The 19,896-nt window shown below is 62.5% G+C and overlaps 7 protein-coding genes across 7 annotated transcripts in view; all 7 read left to right on the top strand.

The window, feature by feature from the left end:
• Positions 1-533: 533 nt before the first annotated feature.
• Positions 534-3,155, top strand: LMXM_25_0920 (conserved hypothetical protein; the record flags this gene model as incomplete). The annotated part of the gene is made up of 1 exon (XM_003876097.1): positions 534-3,155. One exon carries the CDS (start codon positions 534-536, stop codon positions 3,153-3,155), a length of 2,622 nt encoding a protein of 873 aa, XP_003876146.1.
• Positions 3,156-4,962: 1,807 nt separating this feature from the next.
• LMXM_25_0930 (conserved hypothetical protein) lies at positions 4,963-5,751 on the top strand (the record flags this gene model as incomplete). The annotated part of the gene is made up of 1 exon (XM_003876098.1): positions 4,963-5,751. One exon carries the CDS (start codon positions 4,963-4,965, stop codon positions 5,749-5,751), a length of 789 nt encoding a protein of 262 aa, XP_003876147.1.
• A 359-nt stretch (positions 5,752-6,110) lies between these two features.
• Positions 6,111-8,162, top strand: LMXM_25_0940 (conserved hypothetical protein; the record flags this gene model as incomplete). Its single annotated transcript, XM_003876099.1, has 1 exon — positions 6,111-8,162. The coding sequence occupies one exon, from the start codon at positions 6,111-6,113 to the stop codon at positions 8,160-8,162; it is 2,052 nt and encodes a 683-aa protein (XP_003876148.1).
• Positions 8,163-8,874: 712 nt separating this feature from the next.
• LMXM_25_0950 (conserved hypothetical protein) lies at positions 8,875-10,200 on the top strand (the record flags this gene model as incomplete). The annotated part of the gene is made up of 1 exon (XM_003876100.1): positions 8,875-10,200. One exon carries the CDS (start codon positions 8,875-8,877, stop codon positions 10,198-10,200), a length of 1,326 nt encoding a protein of 441 aa, XP_003876149.1.
• A 970-nt stretch (positions 10,201-11,170) lies between these two features.
• LMXM_25_0960 (gamma-tubulin) lies at positions 11,171-12,514 on the top strand (the record flags this gene model as incomplete). The annotated part of the gene is made up of 1 exon (XM_003876101.1): positions 11,171-12,514. The coding sequence occupies one exon, from the start codon at positions 11,171-11,173 to the stop codon at positions 12,512-12,514; it is 1,344 nt and encodes a 447-aa protein (XP_003876150.1).
• Positions 12,515-13,648: 1,134 nt separating this feature from the next.
• LMXM_25_0970 (conserved hypothetical protein) lies at positions 13,649-17,314 on the top strand (the record flags this gene model as incomplete). Its single annotated transcript, XM_003876102.1, has 1 exon — positions 13,649-17,314. One exon carries the CDS (start codon positions 13,649-13,651, stop codon positions 17,312-17,314), a length of 3,666 nt encoding a protein of 1,221 aa, XP_003876151.1.
• Positions 17,315-18,360: 1,046 nt separating this feature from the next.
• The window catches only part of LMXM_25_0980 (putative dynein heavy chain), a gene marked incomplete at both ends in the record, with an annotated part of 14,109 nt that continues 12,573 nt past the window's right edge, over positions 18,361-19,896 (top strand). Inside the window, one exon of the mRNA XM_003876103.1 lies at positions 18,361-19,896. This exon is cut by the window's right edge and continues 12,573 nt beyond it. Within this exon, the coding sequence (XP_003876152.1) occupies positions 18,361-19,896 (1,536 nt within the window).

The raw sequence follows: 19,896 nt of genomic DNA on the forward strand, positions 1-19,896 counted from the left end.
TGGAACCACCGTTACTACCGCACACCTTCTTTGCCATCCCTCTCATACTCGCGTGCCATTCGGTACGGATTTCCGCTGACCGCGCACGAGTAGCGCATCATTTCCCGTAACTTATCATAGACGCACATATCCTATCACACACGCCTACAGCTACCCTTCCCTCACACGGATAGATATACGCACCCACTCGTCCCAGACCGAGAGAGAGAGACGCACACGCACACGCGACCCCGTACACCGTCTGCGTACCCGAAAAAGCGAAGGAAAAGGCGACCCCCCATCCAAGCGGCGGCCGGTACGCGCGTGCATGTGCGTGTGTGTGTGTGTGCCTTTATACGTCTGAGTGAGTACACGTTGTTTCTTTCTTTTTCGCTGGTGTTTTGTCTGCGCTTCCCTTCGTGAGGCTCCACCACACGTCCATAGATCAGATTTCGCTCCCTCCGCCTTCTTGTCTTCGCCGCTCTGTCCTTCCACCCCCCCCCTACTATTCGCCCTCCCGTTTCTCTGATAACGCCACTGAGATTGGTCTCCAAATGAAGCAGCAGCAGCAGAGTTTGACGATGCGGCAGCGCGCGCCGCGCGATGATGGTAGTGCCAGCCATGTCAAAGAGTGTGTTGGGCAAACACCAGCGAATTGTGGGGTACTTCTAATGGGCAGTCGATCGCTGTCGCCGGCGCCGTGCTTCCCCAGCGATGACATATCCCCCTCTGCACGCCCGCAGCTGCAGCAGGATCACCACCTCGCCGGCACACCATCAAGGAACCGTCGCCCCCCATCCTCGCAGCCTCGCGAGTCGTCTCATGCGCCTCAGCGACGCCAACCGCACAAGCAACAGCAGGAGCTGAGTCCAGGCGACAACCCACGCAGCCATCGAGGAGACGGCGAGCGTGGCGTCAGCGGCAGTGGCGCCCCCAACGACTGGTGGCAGCGACCGGTGCCTTCGAACAGCAAGGTCTCTTCCTTTGGAGGCAATACCCGTCCGCGCAAGCTGTCACCGTCTAGAAATTCACCCGACGAGGACCGCCGTCGCAGCCAGCGTGAGAAGCAGATTCAGTTCGGGTACGTCACGGACGGCTACACGAACATGAAGCGGCTCATCGCGCACGACCCGCTGCTGAGGAGCGGCGGCATCCTCCCGCTTTCGCCACCGGATGTCGTCAAGGGGAGCAAGCGCCTGTGGGACATTCAACTCCGCAAGTGGCGTCGAGCACTACACATGTTCGACTACGTATTTATCGATGGTGAAGATCACCCGGAGACACGGGCGAAGGTGCTGGAGGAGCAGCGGCGGCAGTGGGTAAGCGAGGCATTCAACGAGATGCCGCGTGAGGCGCGACTGAAGATCGACCTCGACACCCTGCGCGGCGTCCAGCACTCCTCTGCCGTGCCGAGTAGAATCCCCATCGAGGAAGACCTCCGATGCATCCTGCGAAGCGACGACTGCTACGAGTCCGTCCGCAGCGTCGTACCGCAGAGTGCATCGTCGCTGACCAAGGGCACCGATATCAGTCCCCTCGAGGCGGGCATCAAGATCCACATTGCGCCGTCGGCCGCGGTGCTGCAGCGGCAGCAGGCGCAACTTGAAGTGCAGCAGCGACTCTCCTCCCTTCACCAGCAACAGCAGCATCAGCATGTGCTGGCAACAGAGGTGGCACCGGAAAGTATGGAGACGGGCTCACACGTGCCGAGCGCCCCACCAGTGCTAGGAGCAACGGTTGAGAGCGCGGCTGTCGAGCCACCCGTCGAGCTCTCACCAAGTCCGCGTCGTCCACCGCTGCCGCTGCTGTCCACACAGTCGCCATCGAATTTCTCATGCCCCTCTCAGCCGCAGAAGGCGTTCGAGACGACGCCGCATCGGCAGCTCTGCTGCAGTCCCAGAGACGAGCAACGGTGCAGCACCCTCAGCTCCAGCCCACTACCGCGCGCGGCCGCAGCGCCAGCGCCCACAGCATTCGGCAGCACTGAGACACCCCCGGGGATCTCGGCCAGTCAACCTCGCACCCTCTCTCTCTCGGGCAGCTCAGCACGAGTGCAGGGTGCTTCACTGAGTTTGCGAGGCGTGTCGGCAACAGCAGCGGTGCTGGCGCCGCCTCCGCCGTTTGCCAACCCTACACCTTGCATCGTGCCGAACGTGTGGATGCCCGGAGTGACTGTATCGTCAACACCGGCAGCAACAGCAGCACCCGCCACCATGGCAGCGACAGCGCAGCCGCTAATGCCGTGGTGCAGTCACTGCGGTCATTGTATCGGTCTCCCAGCGCCGACCATCACTGGTACGCCGTATGGAGGCATGCGTGCCAGTACCGCCGGCAACCGCGGCGGTGTGCTGGCGCCGGCCCAGGTGCCGCCACAGCACGTAAACCCAGTCGCCATAGGCGGCACCAATGGTGCTATGATGCCACCATCCATGCAGTTCCCTGGTGCAATGCCGTACATGAGCCATCCCACGGATTCTATGGCGGCGGCGGCGGTGGCCACCTCCCCTCTGTACTGGCAGATGCTGACACCGCCGGTTGTTGAACGGATTGGAGGCGGCGGCACCTTCACCGCCCACCACGGCAGCAGTCGCAGTCAGTATCGCCAGTCCGATGCGCGGCAAGACGCCTTCGCAACGATGCCACGCTCCGCCGCAGCTGCAGCCGGCAGATCGTGTCCGCGAGACGGGCACTGTCGTAGCAGCGGGGCCGTCGCTACAGGCGGTGGGACGGCGACGCCGCAGACGGTGCCGCGGTTTGTCGCACAACTGTCCACCTCGCCCAATGAGGTACGACTCGGCGAGCGACAGTCCGCCGAACGCCTCTACAGCGCAGAGGTCGCCAGTGGTGATGTGTCAGCGGCCACGAAGCCGCGTGCCACAGACACCAAAGCCGCAGCAGCAGCGCCACCACCGCTACGGCAGCCATCCTCTGCCTTTGATGCCGCCGCCGACGCTGCGCGTCTGGAGAAGAGTCAGTCCGCGTTGGCGGTTACGCCTGAACGAAAGCTCTTCGGCACGGGCATCATCGCTGAGGTGACGACAGAGTCGCGGTCAGTGGTCGTGGAGGCACTGCAGCAACACGAGACACAGCAGGGCACACCGTCGGGCAAACTGAGGCCGACGCTGGAGGTCGAGGATGCGCCGGTGGGCCCTCTTGTCTTCGATGGCGACGAGTAGAAGAGGGAAGAGGCAGTGGACCGCGTGTAGCCATAAGAGTCAGAGGGAAGAGGGGGACGTGCGCGCCCTCTGCCCACCTCTGCGTACGTGTGTGTGTGTGTGTCCCTTCTCCTCCACTACACCCCGCTCTACTCGCCCGCACGCACATACACGGAGCGGGTCAAGCAAAGCACCATCGCGTCCGAGTGCGACCGCGGGAGGCGGGAGACGGAGGAGAACAGACAGGGACGACCGCGCGCATGCATCTTGGCACATGCACACATAGATGGCGCACCGCGTCCCTCTCATCCCCCTCGGTCAGCGTTTGGTTTGGGCTCTTCCTTTCGCTCTCTATCGATGTGGCAAGGCACACGTAGACCGGTAAACACACTCACACGCACACGCACACACACATATATATAGATATACATGGACATGCACACACTCTTTCTGAACGATCGAGGCATAGGCAGAGGCGCCTTCTCCCACAGCCCACCCAACCTCCTCTCTCCCCTGGTCGACATCATCCAGCGGATTGGGAGGGGTGGGAGAGGCGCGGAGCGTCCCCGCAACAACGGCAACGACCTCCTTTGCTTGGCCCTTTTCCTTCCTCACGCGTGTATGCGTGTGTGCCGCATGGCATTTTGGGAAAGGGATGGGGCTGTGACGGCGGTCGTGGCGTACCTGTTTGTGGGTACCATCCCCCTAGAGCGCCACCGGCTAAATTTAGTGTCGAAGGGAGTCAGACAGAGACACAGGTTGACGGTGAGGCACAACTTTGGCACAAGGCGGCCGCACACGCGCCGAGCGTGTATAGAGCCAACTCAGGGACGGGGCAGGGATGTCGCTATCTATGCCGGATACTCGCAACACACAGAAACATACAGAGAGGACGGGGGAAAAACAAATACACAAAAGCCCCTCTCCTTTCCTCCCTCTATGCCTGATGTCTTCGTCTGTAGGGTTGGCGAGAGGAGAGGGCAAGCGACGAGGGAGGATGTCCATGACGCGTCTCTGGGTGAGGCGCCCTCCCCCTCCCCCCCCCCACCGCCCGCTCCGCTGGGGTACTAGCTTCCCCTATCAGACGGTCGTTGCCGCGTTCCTTCACGGCCTTCCTCTTTTCACCCTTCGCGCAGCGGCGCACGGACGCGGGTGCCTGATCACCCGTTTTTTTGTTGTTGGTTGCGGATATCTGTCCCCGCCTACTACATACACCTTCGTTGGTGTCGTGAGATAATGGCGTTGGCCCACACGTACGCACGCATGCGCACATGTGTGTGTGTGTGTGTGTGTCTACGCTCCTCCTCCTCCGACACGATGTTTTCTAGCGAAAAAAAAGCAACAACAGAAGGCGAACAGCTGAAAGGGTTTCGCGCGCCCAAACGTGACGGCGTCTGTGATGGAGAGAGGGAGATGCTCGTGTGTTTGACGGGGACTCATGTCCGCGTGTGTGCGTGCACAGGGCTGCCCTCTCTGCGCGTGTGCGTGCGCATCTCTCTCCCTCCCTTTGCGCGAACATATACTTGTTAGGTGTGCTGGCGGTTTCTACCGGCTCTCGTTTCTCTGCAACCCGGCCCATCTCCCCTCATCTAACCACTCCGCATCATCGGCTGCTCACGGGTAATCCGGTAGCCCCCTTATCCCCCCCTTCGAATTGAAGGTCTACGGCTGCACACCTGCACCTCATCCACACGCGCAGGCCCACACACACACACACACACACATACAACGCGGCAAGCAGTGGGCCACGAGACTCTCCTGCGGCCTCCCCTTCCCTCCTCTCGCCTTCTCGGCACTTTAAGGCTCTTTCCACTGATGAGCCTCCCTCATGTCGCTAGCGCCGTCGCACCAGCTTACGGGTCTCACGCAGGCCGTCATCCAAGGCGACCTCTCCGCCTTGATAGAGAACGTCACTCCGTCCAACGTTAACTACACAGACCCTCACAACCGCCTATCGCTGGTGATGTGGGCCGTTGTTCTCGGTCGTCTTCCGACAACACAGCTGCTGCTCAGTCGCGGCGCCTCGCTGGCACAGGTGGACCGGCAGGGGTTCACGATCCTGCACCGTGCCGTGTGGAGCGCCGACGTGCCGATCATTCACATGGTACTCTTCACTACCCCCATGTCGGCCCTCGCCTCTTCCGCTGGTGCTCGTGCTCGTGCCGCAGGCGCACACACATCCACCACCTCTTCGCCGTCGGCGTCGTCTTCGCTGCTGACGTGGCGCCCCGGCGCGCAGCGCCTCGTGAACGCCGTGCACTCAGCCACCGGGCGCACGCCGCTGATGCTGGCGGCTCTGTCCGGGCAAGTGGACGTGGTTCGCTATCTACTCGTCACCTGCGCCGCTGATCCGTACGCGCGAGACTCGTACGGCCTCACCGCCGTGGATCTGGCGGCGCTGTGCGGGTACCTGCACATTGTGCAGCTGCTGCTGAATCTGACGGTGGCACCGAACGGGGCCGGTGGCAGCGCCGCGGACGTGTTCCCCACAACGCAGTGCAGCGCCGAGGATTACATCGAGATCGCCAAAACCATTCCGCAGCGAGAGCGTTTGTGTGCGGTCAACAAGCTTCTTAACGAGAACCTCGCCGAGGCCTCGCGCGTGGCGGTAACATGAGGCAGTGCAGCGGGTAAGTGGAATGGCTCGCCTCCGATGTTTTGGATGTGTGGCTAACGACGGTGCTGCTGCTGCTGCTCCCTTGCCCCTCCCCCACGCGCGCATCTCCATGGCTCAGTCATTGTGTGTTCACGCTGGCGCGCGTGTTTCGCTTTTCTTCCTTTTGTTGGTTCATCGATGTCTCATAGAGCGCTTTGTTGTCACGTCTACTCTCAATACGATGAACCCACCCCTGTGCACCGACACACCGGCTGCTGCATGTAGACTCATGTCTGACCTGGGGCCTGTCTGCCATCCCTCAGCTCCCTCTCTATCCCTCTCCGTCTGTGTGTCCGCCTGTAGCGCCACGGTCTGTCGTGATGCCCACCCACCCGCCCCATGCGCCAATCGGTGACGGCGGACATGCACACACGTGCACGCACACAAAAGGGTACCCACTCTGCTTCCTTCTCTCCCCCAAACCGTGTGTGCACCCTGGACTCTCGACTTGCTTGTACACCCTCCCCCTCTCACCCGCCAACCACTTTGTCTTGGCACTCTTGCCACCGTCGCCGCTCATCCCAGCAGATCACTCGCGTTATGCCTCGTGGCAAGCGTGCATGGAGGAGGACACCGTCTCCAACGAAGGCAGCGTCGGCGAAGTCGACCGCGAGAGCATCGCGAGTCCTCTGCCATTCTTGAGTGGGGCTATGCCAGGGCAACAGACAACGACGGCAGCCGCCGCCGCCGCTGAGCTGGACGCGACGATAGGCGCCCCCATCGACGCGCCTGACGACATAGACTCGCCGGCAGAAGAATCGGCGAGCACGACACACTCGCCGAGCACCATGACCACGGCGAGCACGTCGGCGACAGGCTCGAAGGCCAAAGGAAACACCAGAAGCAAGAAGAAGCGGGGCGCAACCGCACCACTGGGAACAGCAGGGCGCAAAATGAGGCCAGGGCCGACTGAAGAGTCTACCCTGGTGGCAGCCATGACAGCGCACTCCGCTGAGCACGGCATCACCGGCACCCACAGCGACAGTCAAGACGAGTCCGATGGGCTGAGCAAACCGAGTGACGCGACGCGACGAGGGGGTGAACGGTCAGAGCAAAACTTGCCGGCCGTGGAAAGCGTGCTGACGCGCCGCCCCAAGTCTGAAAAAGCGGACGACCCCGCAGCGCCGCAGCAAGAGAAGCCGCGCCGTGACGGGGCCAGCGACACGGCAGCGAGCAAGCTTGAGGGGTCTGAGAACCTGCTCGATGATGCACGCCTCCACGAGGCTCGCAGCAGTCGGTCTCGCTCGCACTCCACGGCGCCACATACTCCGACGGTACTGAACCCCGCCTCTGCGTCGTCGCTGTCTCCACTCGGTGCCAAGCAGGAAGAAGAGGAGGCGTGGGAGGCGGCGGTGCAGGCAGCCATCGAGGCCCAGGAACGCCAGCTGCGCCACACCTTACTCAGCGTTTTCCCCCCTGAGCTACTACGGGGCGTCGAATGGGAGCGGTGTCTGGACAAAGAGCGGGACCTCCGGAGTGGCACCAAAGCCGGTGGTGCGAGGAACGTAAAGGATGCACCATCCCAGCCTGTGGGCACCGCTCCAACGCCGTTTCCGTCCTCTTCCCTGTCCCACCGCCTCAGCCCCGAGCCACTCCTGCCGCTGCTGAAGGCACTGTGCGAGGACAAAGCCTATGTTCACGGCGCGTGGTGCCGCTACGAGGACGACCTTGCCGTCCGCCGCACCCAGAACAGCATCCAGCGCAAGCGGCAGCGCTACTCGTTCAGCAAGGGTGGCCGCAAAGGCTCCTCGAGCGGGCCAACCGCTGCTGCGCGGCGTCGAGATGGCGACGGCGGCGACAACGATGATAGTAACGCTGATGAAGACAAAGCTCCGGATGAAGATGAGCTCCAGCCCCCAGAATCACATTGGGTGGAGGTGCCGCCCGCCTTCACGGGAGGCCCGCGGCCGTTGCCGACGAGTGCCACTCACCTTGCGCCCGACAGCGCCGTCATGGGTGGATTTCAGTGGGCACCGTGGCGCTTCTACCGAGAAAAGCGGCGGCGCAGCTCGCGGCGGCCGACGGTCGGTGGCGCGTCTCCGGCCTCAGCGAGGTCTTCAACCGCGGTCAGTGCCGTTCAGCCGGACCTCTTCTCCGCCGCCTCCAGCAACGCACCTGTCAGCAGTGGTGGCGTCCCTTCTCTCGCCTGCTCCGAGGTGCCCTCTCTGCCAGTTCTTCAAGTAGAGGCGCATGTACCGGAAAGCGCGGCGGCTGTCGTGTCTCCGATGACGCCGGAGGAGCGCAAAGGGTACGCACGGTACGTGATGAGCAGCGGGAAGCTGCGCCACGACTGCCGCGACCCATACGCCTTTCTCATTTCTCGTGCGAAGGAGATGCGCATCCAGTGGAAGCGCCAGCATCCGATGGACTGAAACACGCGTGCGTGGCCTACGCAGCGCTGAGAACGACTCGGAGATGCAGCAGGGGCAGTGAAGCACTGCCCGCGAATGAGCCCCACTCACACCACATCCATGGCTGCCGACTGTGCACCTCTGCGGGTGTGTGCGTGTTGAGCAATGCCGCGACGCGCCTACTTCTACTTGTACCCACCACCCACCGCCCCTCCCGCACACACACTCACGGACACGCACTTCCGCCTCCTTCCTCCAGACCATTTTCCTGCTGCACGTGTGTGTGTGTGTGTGTCCGCGCATGTGTTGTGAAGAGGCAGTAGTACCGCTGCCACGGTGACAGATCGCGGCCGTCGGTGAGGGGAGGACGGAAGGAGAGGAAGGGCCGCACCGTCTACACCTTGTCTCCGGAGGCGCCCCCAACTTTGTGTGTGCCCGCTGCTTCGATGTACCACAGCTCTGCTCCACCGCCACCGTCACCCGTTCGTTCTCCCCTCTTACGTGTCTGCCATCCTCATTCACGCGGATGGCATTGCCGCCGCCGCTGCTTAGCATCTCCTCGCCCTCCACCGAGGTGCACGTCTCTCGTGTGCGTGCGTGTTTTGGAACGAGGTCGTCTGGCTGCATCTCACCAACAAGAAGAGAGGGCGTGCCAGCGGCGAAGCTCATCTTGTGAAGGAGCTTTGGCCCTTCCTGCCTCGCATCTCCTTTCTCTCCGTTACCGGCACACAAGATGAGCTCCGCTGCTGTCCAGGTTTCCGCCACAGCAGAGGCGAGTGCGCAATCGGTGCCGCTCTTGATAACGTGCCTGCACGCGTCTGCTTTCTCCGCCCCTCTCGCAGAGGTGCGTCGAGTCTTCGACATCATCGAGAGGCTGCTCTCTAACCGCTTGCAGCACCCGGCTGAGCCGCGCTACACCTCGTTCTCTGCCACGAGCGCAGTGTGGGTCAACGGCGTTGCCCCGCTCGTCTACGTGCTTCGGTTAGCTGCCTGGATGGGGTGCACGTTAGCAGCGGAGGGCGCCCGTTACGTGTTCTTTGAGAGTCTCGATGAGACGCACGCACGCGGGCCAAGCGATGATGCGGAAGGCCGGCGGCAGCGGCATGCTCAGCAGCAGATTGCGGATCGCCTCAGTGAGCTCCGTTGCGTCGCCTCCATATGGGATACGTCGGTCGCGGAGAGTTCTGCCGATGCCTCGAAGCGCTATCAAGACGCCTATCAGAAGCTGCTCAAGCTTTTTCAGTCGGCCCAAGGCTTCACCGACCGAGAGGAGGTGTGGGCGCGACACACCCACTGCCTGCAGCTTCACCGTCTCCTCGCCTGCGCTCGTGATGGGGAGCGGCAACAGACGACGTCCTCTCAGGCAACTTCGGATGTGCTACGCAGAGAGGGCGCCGCCGCATGGCCGACGCGCGCGCAGCGAGAGCTCGATCGTTTCATACGTGCGCCCGACTCGACTCCCTTGACGAACGCGAAGGGCGCGAGCATGACGCGAGCACTGTCGGCCCTTGACACACAGCACGGTCGCCATCCCGAGTGCGAAGCCCGTGCGACGTACCTGGCGGACGACTCTCTCCGATGGCTTCTCTCTCACGCATCACTGTGCGAGTGCTACCGTCTGTGCGAAAGCGCGGCTGCCGAGTCTGCCAGCAGCTCTGTGGGCAGCAGAGAGAGTAGGGCGGCGGCTGTCCCGCTGGTTCCCGGCTTCTCTGCCACCGTTGCGGCACGACTTCGCCAGCGAGCGCAGCTGGAGCGGCACCAGCGCTACCTCGACACAACAGGCCCCACATACCGGCGGCTAAGCCAGGAGGAGCGTCACCGCGGTGAGAGCCTTATCATTAGCATTGCCGCCCTCCTCGAGCAAATCTCGGAGGTGACGGAGGCGCAGGGGATGGTGCGCCACGACCGGCACGAGGCGCGTCGGCTGATGGACAACTTCCGCCAGGACGGCGACCTTGTGAAGCTGTACGCGTTGGAGAAGAAGTACACAGCGGAGCTGGAGGAGGCGAAGCTGCTGCACGGGAAGCCGTTTGTCTACGCCGAGTTACTCGAGCGGTAAATCTGAGGACACGTCGCACTCACACGCTCGCAGTGAGTCATCAGGATGTCTCGCAAGTACGTGTTGGTTTACTTTGTGTGTGACGTGGGTCATTGCCGTCCTTCTGCGCACTCGTCTTCATGGGCGCGGCCTGCACGGTGGCAGTCGCGTAGCTGCTGGGCAAACTCGCCTTTACGCGTACGCACGCGAGGGTTCCACGCGCCGCACCCGTGTGTACAGTGACGCTGAACATGCGTGCGCTGATGAAGAAATACGTCATTGGGCAGAAGCCGCCAACCAGGATCGAAAACGAATGCGCCGCGATGCCTCCGCCGCCTTCAGGTACGCCTGCCAGAGGTGTCGTCAGAGCAATGGGCCACCACGCACACACGTTCAGCTGTGCTATGTCCTCTCTTCTCCTCGGCCTCTTCCCCACACTCCACACCCCACACACACACACGCACAGAGAACTATACAGAGCATTGAGCGGCATCAACGCGCGACCCCCACCCCACTCACCCCCACCTCACCCCACCCCATACACACACACAGCCCCCCGCACCTCTGCTCAAGAGTGGTTTCGCTGCCAAGCACACAGACACGCGCAGGGCCTGAGCGGTAAGGGAAGATTGCGCGCACAGAGCCAAATACAAGCGAGGGGTGCGAGAGAGCCCCGGCTGCAGCGCAGGAGATCAAGATACGCAGCACACAGTGGCGCACTCCAAAAGGGGGAGGAAGGGGAAACACAAGCGGACGTCAAGGTTACTCTTCCGCTCGCGCGTGTCCCTGCGCGCATAAAAGAGAGCGGCAGACACGTCAGGGTAGCTGCGACATAGACACAGCACAGGCAGCCAACGGCAGAGGAAGGATCGTCACAAGGGCAGTGGGCACCCCCTGAGAGAACCCAGGTGGTGCTCCCAGTTGCGCGCGAACAGACGGAGTTCTCCTCCTCGTATACACATACACACACGCCGACGCGTCTGGTCGCCATATGCCTCGCGAGATCATCACCATTCAAGCCGGCCAGTGCGGCAACCAGGTAGGCAGCGAGTTCTGGCGGCAGCTCTGCCTCGAGCACGGCATCCGACTTGACGGCGTCGTGGAGCCGTACGCCGTCGGCGGTGAGGATCGCAAAGATGTTTTTTTCTATCAAGCTGACGACGACCACTATGTGCCGCGTGCGTTGCTCGTGGACCTTGAGCCGCGCGTAATCAACGCGGTGCAGCGCGGCTCGATGCAGAAGCTCTTCAACAGCGAGAACATCTTCATTCACAAGGAAGGCGGTGGCGCCGGTAACAACTGGTCTCACGGCTACGAGCTTGGCGACCAGGTGCAGGAGACACTCTTCGACATGATCGAGCGAGAGGCCGAGAACAGCGACAGCCTCGAGGGATTCGTTCTTACTCACTCCATTGCAGGTGGTACGGGAAGCGGCATGGGCAGCTACCTGCTCGAGAACTTGAACGATAAGTTCCCAAAGAAGCTCATCCAGACGTACAGCGTCTTCCCGAACCAGTCGCGCGGCGGCGAGAGCGACGTCATTGTCCAGCCGTACAACAGCCTACTAGCCGTGAAGCGATTGACGCTGCACGCCGACTGCGTCGTCGTCCTCGACAACACCGCACTGAACCGTATCGTCACCGACAACCTCCACATCGCCTCCCCCACGGTGGAGCAGATGAACGGGCTCGTCAGCACCGTCATGGCCGCCTCGACTGCGACGCTGCGCTACCCAGGCTACATGAACAACGACTTGATGAGCATGCTAGCCTCGCTCATCCCGACGCCGCGGTGCCACTTCGTGTGCACCGGGTACACCCCGACCACCCTCGACACCTCGAACATTCAGTCCTCGGTGCGCAAGACGTCCGTGCACGACGTGATGCGTCGACTGCTGATGCCGAAGAATATGATGGTGTCGACATCCATGAAGAGCGGCTGCTACATCTCTCTCCTAAACCTCATCCAGGGTGATGTCGACCCCGCACAGGTGCACCGCTCCCTCGAGCGGATTCGCGAGCGGTCACCGACGTTCATTCCGTGGGGTCCGGCCTCCATCCAGGTCATTCTGTCAAAGAAGTCGCCATACGTAGACACGCGGCACCGGGTGAGCGGCCTCGTAATGGCAAACCACACGAGCATCCACACTCTCTTCCACCGCACGCTGAAGCAGTTTGACATGCTCTTCGGCCGCGGCGTCTTCCTCGACCAGTACCGAAAGTATGGGCCGACCAAAGACAGCCTGGACGAGTTCAACGACGCGAGGGACGTCGTGGAGAGCTTGGTGGCGGAGTACAAGGCGTGTGAAAGCTCCGATTATATCCGCAACTTTTGAGAGGTGCAACAGCCGCCGCCCGCCGTTTTTCCCTGTTCTCCTGCCGCCCCATCCCTCTCGCTCTCCCTGTCTCCGAAAGTCTGTACCGTGAATAGGGCCGCACAGCGCCTCATCGACTGGCCTCTCCCTTCCCTCACCCCCCCCCACGCGCATAGACGCGGCCACGCACCTCCTCTCTCGCGCCTTCGTGCAGGTCCTGCTGCACTGTCAGCACACATGCGTGTATACCGTCGGTGCATGCGTGTGTGGCTGTTTTTTTTTTTGACGGTCTGTGGACAAAATACGGCGATGATGACGGATGTGCTTGCGGCACCCCCTCTCCACGCCTCCGCCCAACGTGTGTGTGTGTGTGTGTGTGCCCCTGCCGCTCCACTCGAGGGGGGAGAGGGGGGGGGCTCTGAGGCGACGCCTCATCACCAACGTGTGTAAAAGAATGAAGAGAAACAACAGCGTGTGTCTGCGCGAGTCTGTGTTCGGAAAGATTCAGGCATGTTGAAGCAGTGTGCAGTGTTGTGCTCGGATACGTGTGTGTGCGTGTGTCTATTGCCATGTGCGTGCAGCAGTCGATGTCGGCGCCGCTCCCTTGTTGTCGCGTTTCCGTTTCGTTTTTTGTCTGAGTAATCGGTGGCCTAAGGACTGCATAACCCCTCTCTCGGCGTGCGTTGATCTGCCTGGGGAGCGTGCACGCACTATGCTCATCAGCATCCTCCTCTCTCCCTCTCTCCGACCACCATCACCCATCATGCCCCTTGCCTCACTCCTATCCCGTCATACACCACCGAAGGACACGAGGAGGCGCACCGTCAGCTGAGGTCTGTCTGTGTGTGTGTATGTGTGTGGGCGTGTGTGTGCTGACCTCGAGAAGTGCGCCCCGCTCCCTCCTCAGCAACAGCAGGAGCGCATTGTCGTTCTGTCTGGTTGCTTCGCCGCTACAGCAGTACCCGATGGCTGTCTTGAGTGCACACCCGTCGCCGAGCGCTGCGTTCTTTCCTCGCTCCTCCATCCCATACACGCGCAACCACTAGAGACCCCCTCCCCGCGCGCGCGTGCGCACCTATACGCATAGAGAATTTGGAAAAGGCGTTTGTTAGACAAGGCAGGAGGTGAGGGGGAAGGGGGAGGGGGGGTCGGCTCATGTCGTTCCTTCCTGCTGGGGCAGACCGTGCTGCGGTTCAGGAGCTGGAGGCGCTTTTCCGCACCGCGGACCCAGCAAACACGGGATTGCTGTCGTACAGCGAGTTCGCCTACCTCATCCTACGCAGCGGCGGGACGCAGGAACAGGCGGATGCGCTGATTGAGAAGTTCGCCGGGCCGTCACGTGCTCAGCGGGTCGTGTACTACGGGGCACTGCTGGAGCAGCTGTACGACTCTGTGGAAGCGACTGCAGATGCGCGTGGCGGTGTCGAGAACGGCAGTGCAAGACACATCTCAGAACCGCTACTCAGGATGTCCTCCCTCGACCGCACCTCCTCCATACCGACCCTTGATACGTCCAACAGCTCCCCATTGCCGACTCCTCCGGCGCTGACCGTCGTCGGGCCGTCGTCGTGGCATGCTTCCCACTCGCCAACCCCTGGCGGCGCTGGCACCGCTGCTGCTCCTCGTGGCGTCATGGACGCGAGTCAGTATGGCATCCCTCCCGCTGCATTATCATCCTCGCCCTTCTACAGATCGGTCACCCACGCCGGCGCCGGCGGCCGCAGCGCCTCCACGCTCACCTCGCGGGAGTTGTCCACGGCAACCTACGCAACGTACAGCACATGCAACAACCGCTCGCTGCCTCACCTCCGCAGCAACAGCAGTGCTACCCCCCTGCGCAGACCGCTTCACGCCCCGTCCTCTCTCAGCTCCTCAAGGTTTGTCGAGTCTGCGCTTCGAACTGCTACAGCAGCGGCGGCGGGGCCGCATCGGCAGCAGCGGCTCGATCGCGCGCCGTCGCAGGGCAGCACACAAGTCAGCTGGTCAGCGTCCCGATCGCAAAGTCGCGATGATGTGCGCGCCACTTCTCTTACAGGCTCGTCGGTGATGGACACGCAAGGTGGTGAGCGTGCGCGCGTGTACGGTGTCACGTCGCCGCCACAGTACGCCGCAGGTGCCGGCCGCTACCCTTATGCTCCGCGTGCATGCAACCCAACACCGGTGGGTATCGGACACCGTCGTCGCGAGAGCTCCACAGAGCGTATGGTGCGCGCGGCAGCCGAGGCGAGTATCCACGGCAGACCTCAGCCGCGTTTCAATGCAGAAGGCGGTACCGGGGCAGGAGAGACCCGTCGTGAAGGGAAGCGCGGTTCAAGTGCGGCTCGTGTGCTGTCTGGCGCACTGCACTCCGCGTCGTCGTCCTCCTACGCAGCGGCGCCACATCTTTCTGCTACCAATCGTGCTAGTCGCACCGCTGCACTGCAGGTGGAGAACACGACCACGTCCTTCACCGCGAGCCGCGCAAGTGACTCGTACGTGCGTCACGTAGACCGTAGTGGTCACAGCAGTTACCATAGCGACGACGCCGCGACGTCCCTTCTATCGCTACGAGACATCTTTCAGCGTCATCTGGCGCCGAGGTCATCGCGTGATGGCACCGTGCTGCTGAGCGAGCTGGAGGAGGCGTTGGCGACGCGCGGGGTGGGTGTGCATCCGCTTGAACTGGAGGCCGTGGCCGACTCGCTGGAGCTGGCCGCCGGGACGGCGGCCATCGAGCATCATGGCAGTGCGCTACAGCACCGCAGCTTCAGCACGAGCCTGAGGAACGGCTTCGGGGCATCGGTCGCTACAGCTGGGCGCATACGTTGTGACTCAGCGCATCCCTGGCCTTCAACCAACGCCTCTGGCATGGATAGCACGGACGCCTCCGCAACGACAGCGAGTCGGGCCACCATCACCGGCGGTGCGGATCGGGCGCTGAGTCTCGTCGACTTCTGTGTGCTGGTCTCTCGTCTGCGCCCGGCACTCATTCAGCGTATTCGCAGTCCCGGTGTGTGGGAGGGCGCGACATCCATCGATGGCGTCGAGGTGCCACTGAGCCGTCAGCCTCCGCAGGCCAACAGCCGGCTTGAATCTCGGAGAGCTGTGAGGGTTGATGACGGGGACAGCATTGCAGACGTGACGGTGTCGCCGATGACCCCAGAAGCGGCCACCTCTGCAACGCCGCAGTCCACCGTGTCCTCGTCGAGCACGCGACCACACTCCTCCGCACAACGCCGTCATCGCCGGCGGCGCCCTCTCGTGCGGCACCGTTTTGCCGACATGCACCGCCCATTAAATGCGACGAAGGTGCGCAGCGCGGCCGCGTCGATATTGTCGTCCACGGCGCCGCCCACTGCCCGGCAGCTCTCGGCCGATCAGCAGTTTACCGTTGAGCACGCGCAGCGGGAGCCGCGGCGCAGTGAGCGAGAGGAGGATAGCGATGACGGCCACCATGCCTCTGTCAGATATGCCCAGCCAACTGCCGCTTCCGAGCAGCGGAGCAGTGGACTGCACGTGCCGTCAGCCACGACAGCGCGGCTAAACCGCACCAAGATCCCCCTCTGGCACGATGACCGACGCCCCAGTGCGCGCGGCAGCTACACCAACGCCACTCGCTCGCCGTCGTCCACGTCACCGGGTAACTCACGTAGCTTGACCTCACCCGACGAGCGCCATCATCCGCAGCAGCAGCGGCCGCACCGCGCCCACATCGCTCTCCGCAGTCCCACCAGCGACTTTTCGCCTCGCCTCGTGCGCGAAGAGCTGGGCGATGGTCTCGCACATCGTGGTTATGGAGAGATGTCCGAGTCTTCGCCAACGACGACATCGGCACCGCTCTCGACGACTTCCAGGTCGCCATCGTCGCCGGAGTCCACCAACAAGAAAGGTCCGACATCCTCGATGCTGGCGCCGCGTGTTCTGGATACGCTTCAAACTGCCGCGTTGGCGCTGTTGCGCCGCTGTGCACAGCTGGACAGTCGGCACACGGGGTGGATTGCACCGAGTGCGTGGCTGCGCGTACTGCGAGACGCCTGTCCAGCCTTGACTGATGCAGAGCGACTCCGTGTGTACGAATGGATTCGAGCAAGAGGGAAGCGGTCGGCCCGTGCCAACGACTACGCGGCGGTTGTGGAGGATATTTTGACAGAGGCGAACGTTGCCCCTCTCACCCCCGCGTCTGGCGCGAAGAGCAGCGCCGTCCGGCATGGTGACAGTACCGCGGCAACCTCGCCGCCTCGCGCCCCCGCCACTCGGATGCGCAGCTATCCTCAACGGCAAGATGCGCCTGCGACAAGGTCATCGGTACCATACACGTCGACCACGAAGGGCGCTTCACCGGCCTCCAGCCGCTCGGCAGCGAAGCCGCGTACGGTCGTACGCAACGCATCGAGTGGACGGGTTCCTGTCTCCTCATCATCCCATACCACAGCGAATGGTCAGACGGCTGACAAGGACGCGAAGCGGCTGCTTGCGCACGAGCTGATGACGGCCTGTGGTGGCGACACGGAGGCGCTTCTGGAGTACTTCCGCGCATTCGACGAGGCTGACACTGGGTTCCTCGTCGAGCATGTGTGGCGAGCCAGCTTGGAGGAGCTGTTTCGACGGACAGAAGGTCAAGAAGCGCCAGCGTGGGTCGTGGGCGGGTGTGTGCGCCTCTCGCGTGTGCCACTGGAGAGACCGGCTGCCACACCGTCGCCGCAATGCGGCACACCACCGCCCGTTTCTCCTGCGCTCTCCGCCGCACGCGCACGCGTCTCGCGGGTACCGCCAGCGATGCGTCGCACGCTGTGCGATTACCGCTACGTTCTGGAGGAGCTCGGCATTCATGCAGACGGGTGAGGCTCGCGTGCCGCGTCTGCGTTGCAGCGCTGAGCAGATTCGGGCGTATTTTTCATCAAGTGCGGCAAAACAAAAGGTGATGAATGCGAGTGCGTCGGCACCGGCCATGAAACGCCTCCGCTCTTCAAGGACGGGGGAGGGGAGGGGGCGCCGCCTGCCCTTCGCTCTTTTCCCTCTCTCTCTCTTCTCGGCTCGCTTGTGGGCACCGGCACAAGCACAGAGACGGATAGGCACACTTTGCCATGATGTTTCCTTTCGAATGATGCCTCTCCTGCACTCCCTCTGTCGTCGCCTGCCCCCTTCACCTGCACAACGTCGACGAACCGTCACGACTCCCACGGCTGCACATCACCTCACGCACACACGCATACACCCGCGTGTATAAAACAGAAAAAAAAGCCGCTAACCAAAAGTGGTGTCGTATTCAACGCACATCACCACACATATACACGCACCCTCCCTCTCTGTCTCTCTCTCTCCGCACCCGTCCTGCGTGACCTGCTTGTCCTCAGCCGTTCACTCCCCCCCCCCTCCCTCCCTCCACCGTTGACTGCGCCTCCTTAGTGGCCCTCCCTTTCGCCGCTCGGTCAGAGATCTCCCTCACTGTGTGTGTGTGTGTGTCGGTGTGTTCGCTCCACTTCTGCCGTGTTGTGACGTCCGTGCAAGACACCCCCTCGTGTGCGCCGCATCCACTGCGTTGTTGTTGTTGTGGCTCGGAGGAGAGGGGGCTATTGGTCATCGCTACTGCCCTCGCTCGTGCGCTGATTCTCTTCCGCATCGCCCGCACAGAGAAGGACGCATGCATGCGACGCTGAGGCTAACGTGCCTTCTTTCCCTCACGCTTGTCTAGTGGTCTGTGCAGCGCTTGCCGTCTGCTAACCCCCATCGTCGTCACCAGGCGAGAACGCACACGACTTGCTCGCCTCTGCCCACCTCCCGTCCCCAACGCCAAGAGTGCAAGCCTGGTGTACGTCTGTTGTACTCCCTGCTTCCTCCCTTTTCGTGGCCCACACACGCATACGCACACACACACACACAGAGACGCGATGGAGGATCCACAGGTGGCGGCGGTGGCTGGCCGGCCCGGTAGCGCGTCCGAGATGAACCGCCACGTCCGCTCTGACCTTCGCCACCACTACGTCTTCTCGCGCGTCAAGGACTTCCTCTCCGGCGGCGACGCTGCCAAGGCGGATGAGCTGGCGCGGCAGCTGGACCGCAACTTCACGGACGGCTCGGCGAACTTCATGATCATCCATGATCTCCTCCAGGGCACCGGCGCCAACACACTACTGTTCACATATCAGTCGACGAGCGCCTTGGCCGCGGCGGACGTTGCAGCATCTTCGGACACGAAGACGGCGAACGGTGGTGGCGCTGGTGCGGCTACGGATACCCCTGCCGCCGCCACTGACGCCGGCAGCGGGGAAGACGTGCTGCAGGTCCTGGACCCCACGAAGAGCACCATCGAGCACATCACGAAGCGCTTCGTCTACGTCATACGCGCCGACACCGGTAAGCCGATAAACACGAAAGACTTGACGCAGGTGGTGCAGGAGGTGTCCATGGGCATCATGCGGGCGAACGTGCTCACCAGCTACGAGCACCTGCTGACGGAGGTGTACACGCCGCTGTTGAACCGGATGCGCAACTGGGGCAAGAACACGGTGGACGAGAAGAACCAGTTCATCGTGACCCTGATGCATTATGCGGACCGCGTGAATGAGCTGCAGCAGCTGCAAGACGACACGGCGACGCTGACCCCGGTGGACCAGACAACGTGGAAGCACCTGCGTAGCGGCGGCGTCAGCAAGCGCGGCGGCATGAGCGACACGGCGGTGGTGACCAGGCTCGCGCAGACCGTGGAGAGCTGGATTCAGACGGTGAACGAAGCTGTGGCGCAGCTGCCGAACTACGAAGCGGAGCTGCAGGACGAGCGCGCTGGTCCGAAGACAGAGAAAGAGTTGTGGAAGACCAGGCTCGCCAAGTTGCGCTTGCTCGAGGAGCAGCTGCAACGCTTCTCAGCGACGCAGGCCGTGCAGTACCTCCGTGAGGTGCGCAGCCCACTCGTGGCGCAGTGGACGGAGATGGACACCAACCTGACGGAGGCGCTGGCGGAGGCACAGGAGAACGTCAAGTACCTGCAGTCATTGGATACCTACTTCGATGTACTATACTCGTCCAACCTGCAGCGCATCATGACCATCATGCCGACGCTCATCGCGAACATTCGCATGATGTACACCATTGCCCGCTACTACCCCACCCGCGAGCACATGACCGCGCTCTTTTTCAAGATCACGAATGAGATCGTGCTGGCGTGCAAGCGCGCCATCAACCCGTCCGGCACGCGCTCCCGCATCTGGGATATGACGCACGACGCCGCCTCGCTGCAGGACCTGATTGCCCGCCTACAGGCAAGCGCGAAGCTGAACGAGGTGTACATTCAGGAGTACCGCAAGGCGCAGGAGTACTTCCTCAGCCACAGCGCCAGCAGCGGCGGCCGCCTCTTCGACTTTGACGAGCTGCGTTTTCTCGGCCACTTCAATCTGTTCGCCAAGCGCGTGGACAAGCTCATCACCGTC

This window comes from Leishmania mexicana, chromosome 25 (genome assembly GCF_000234665.1).
Source record: "Leishmania mexicana MHOM/GT/2001/U1103 complete genome, chromosome 25".
NCBI classification, from domain to species: Eukaryota; Euglenozoa; class Kinetoplastea; order Trypanosomatida; family Trypanosomatidae; genus Leishmania; species Leishmania mexicana.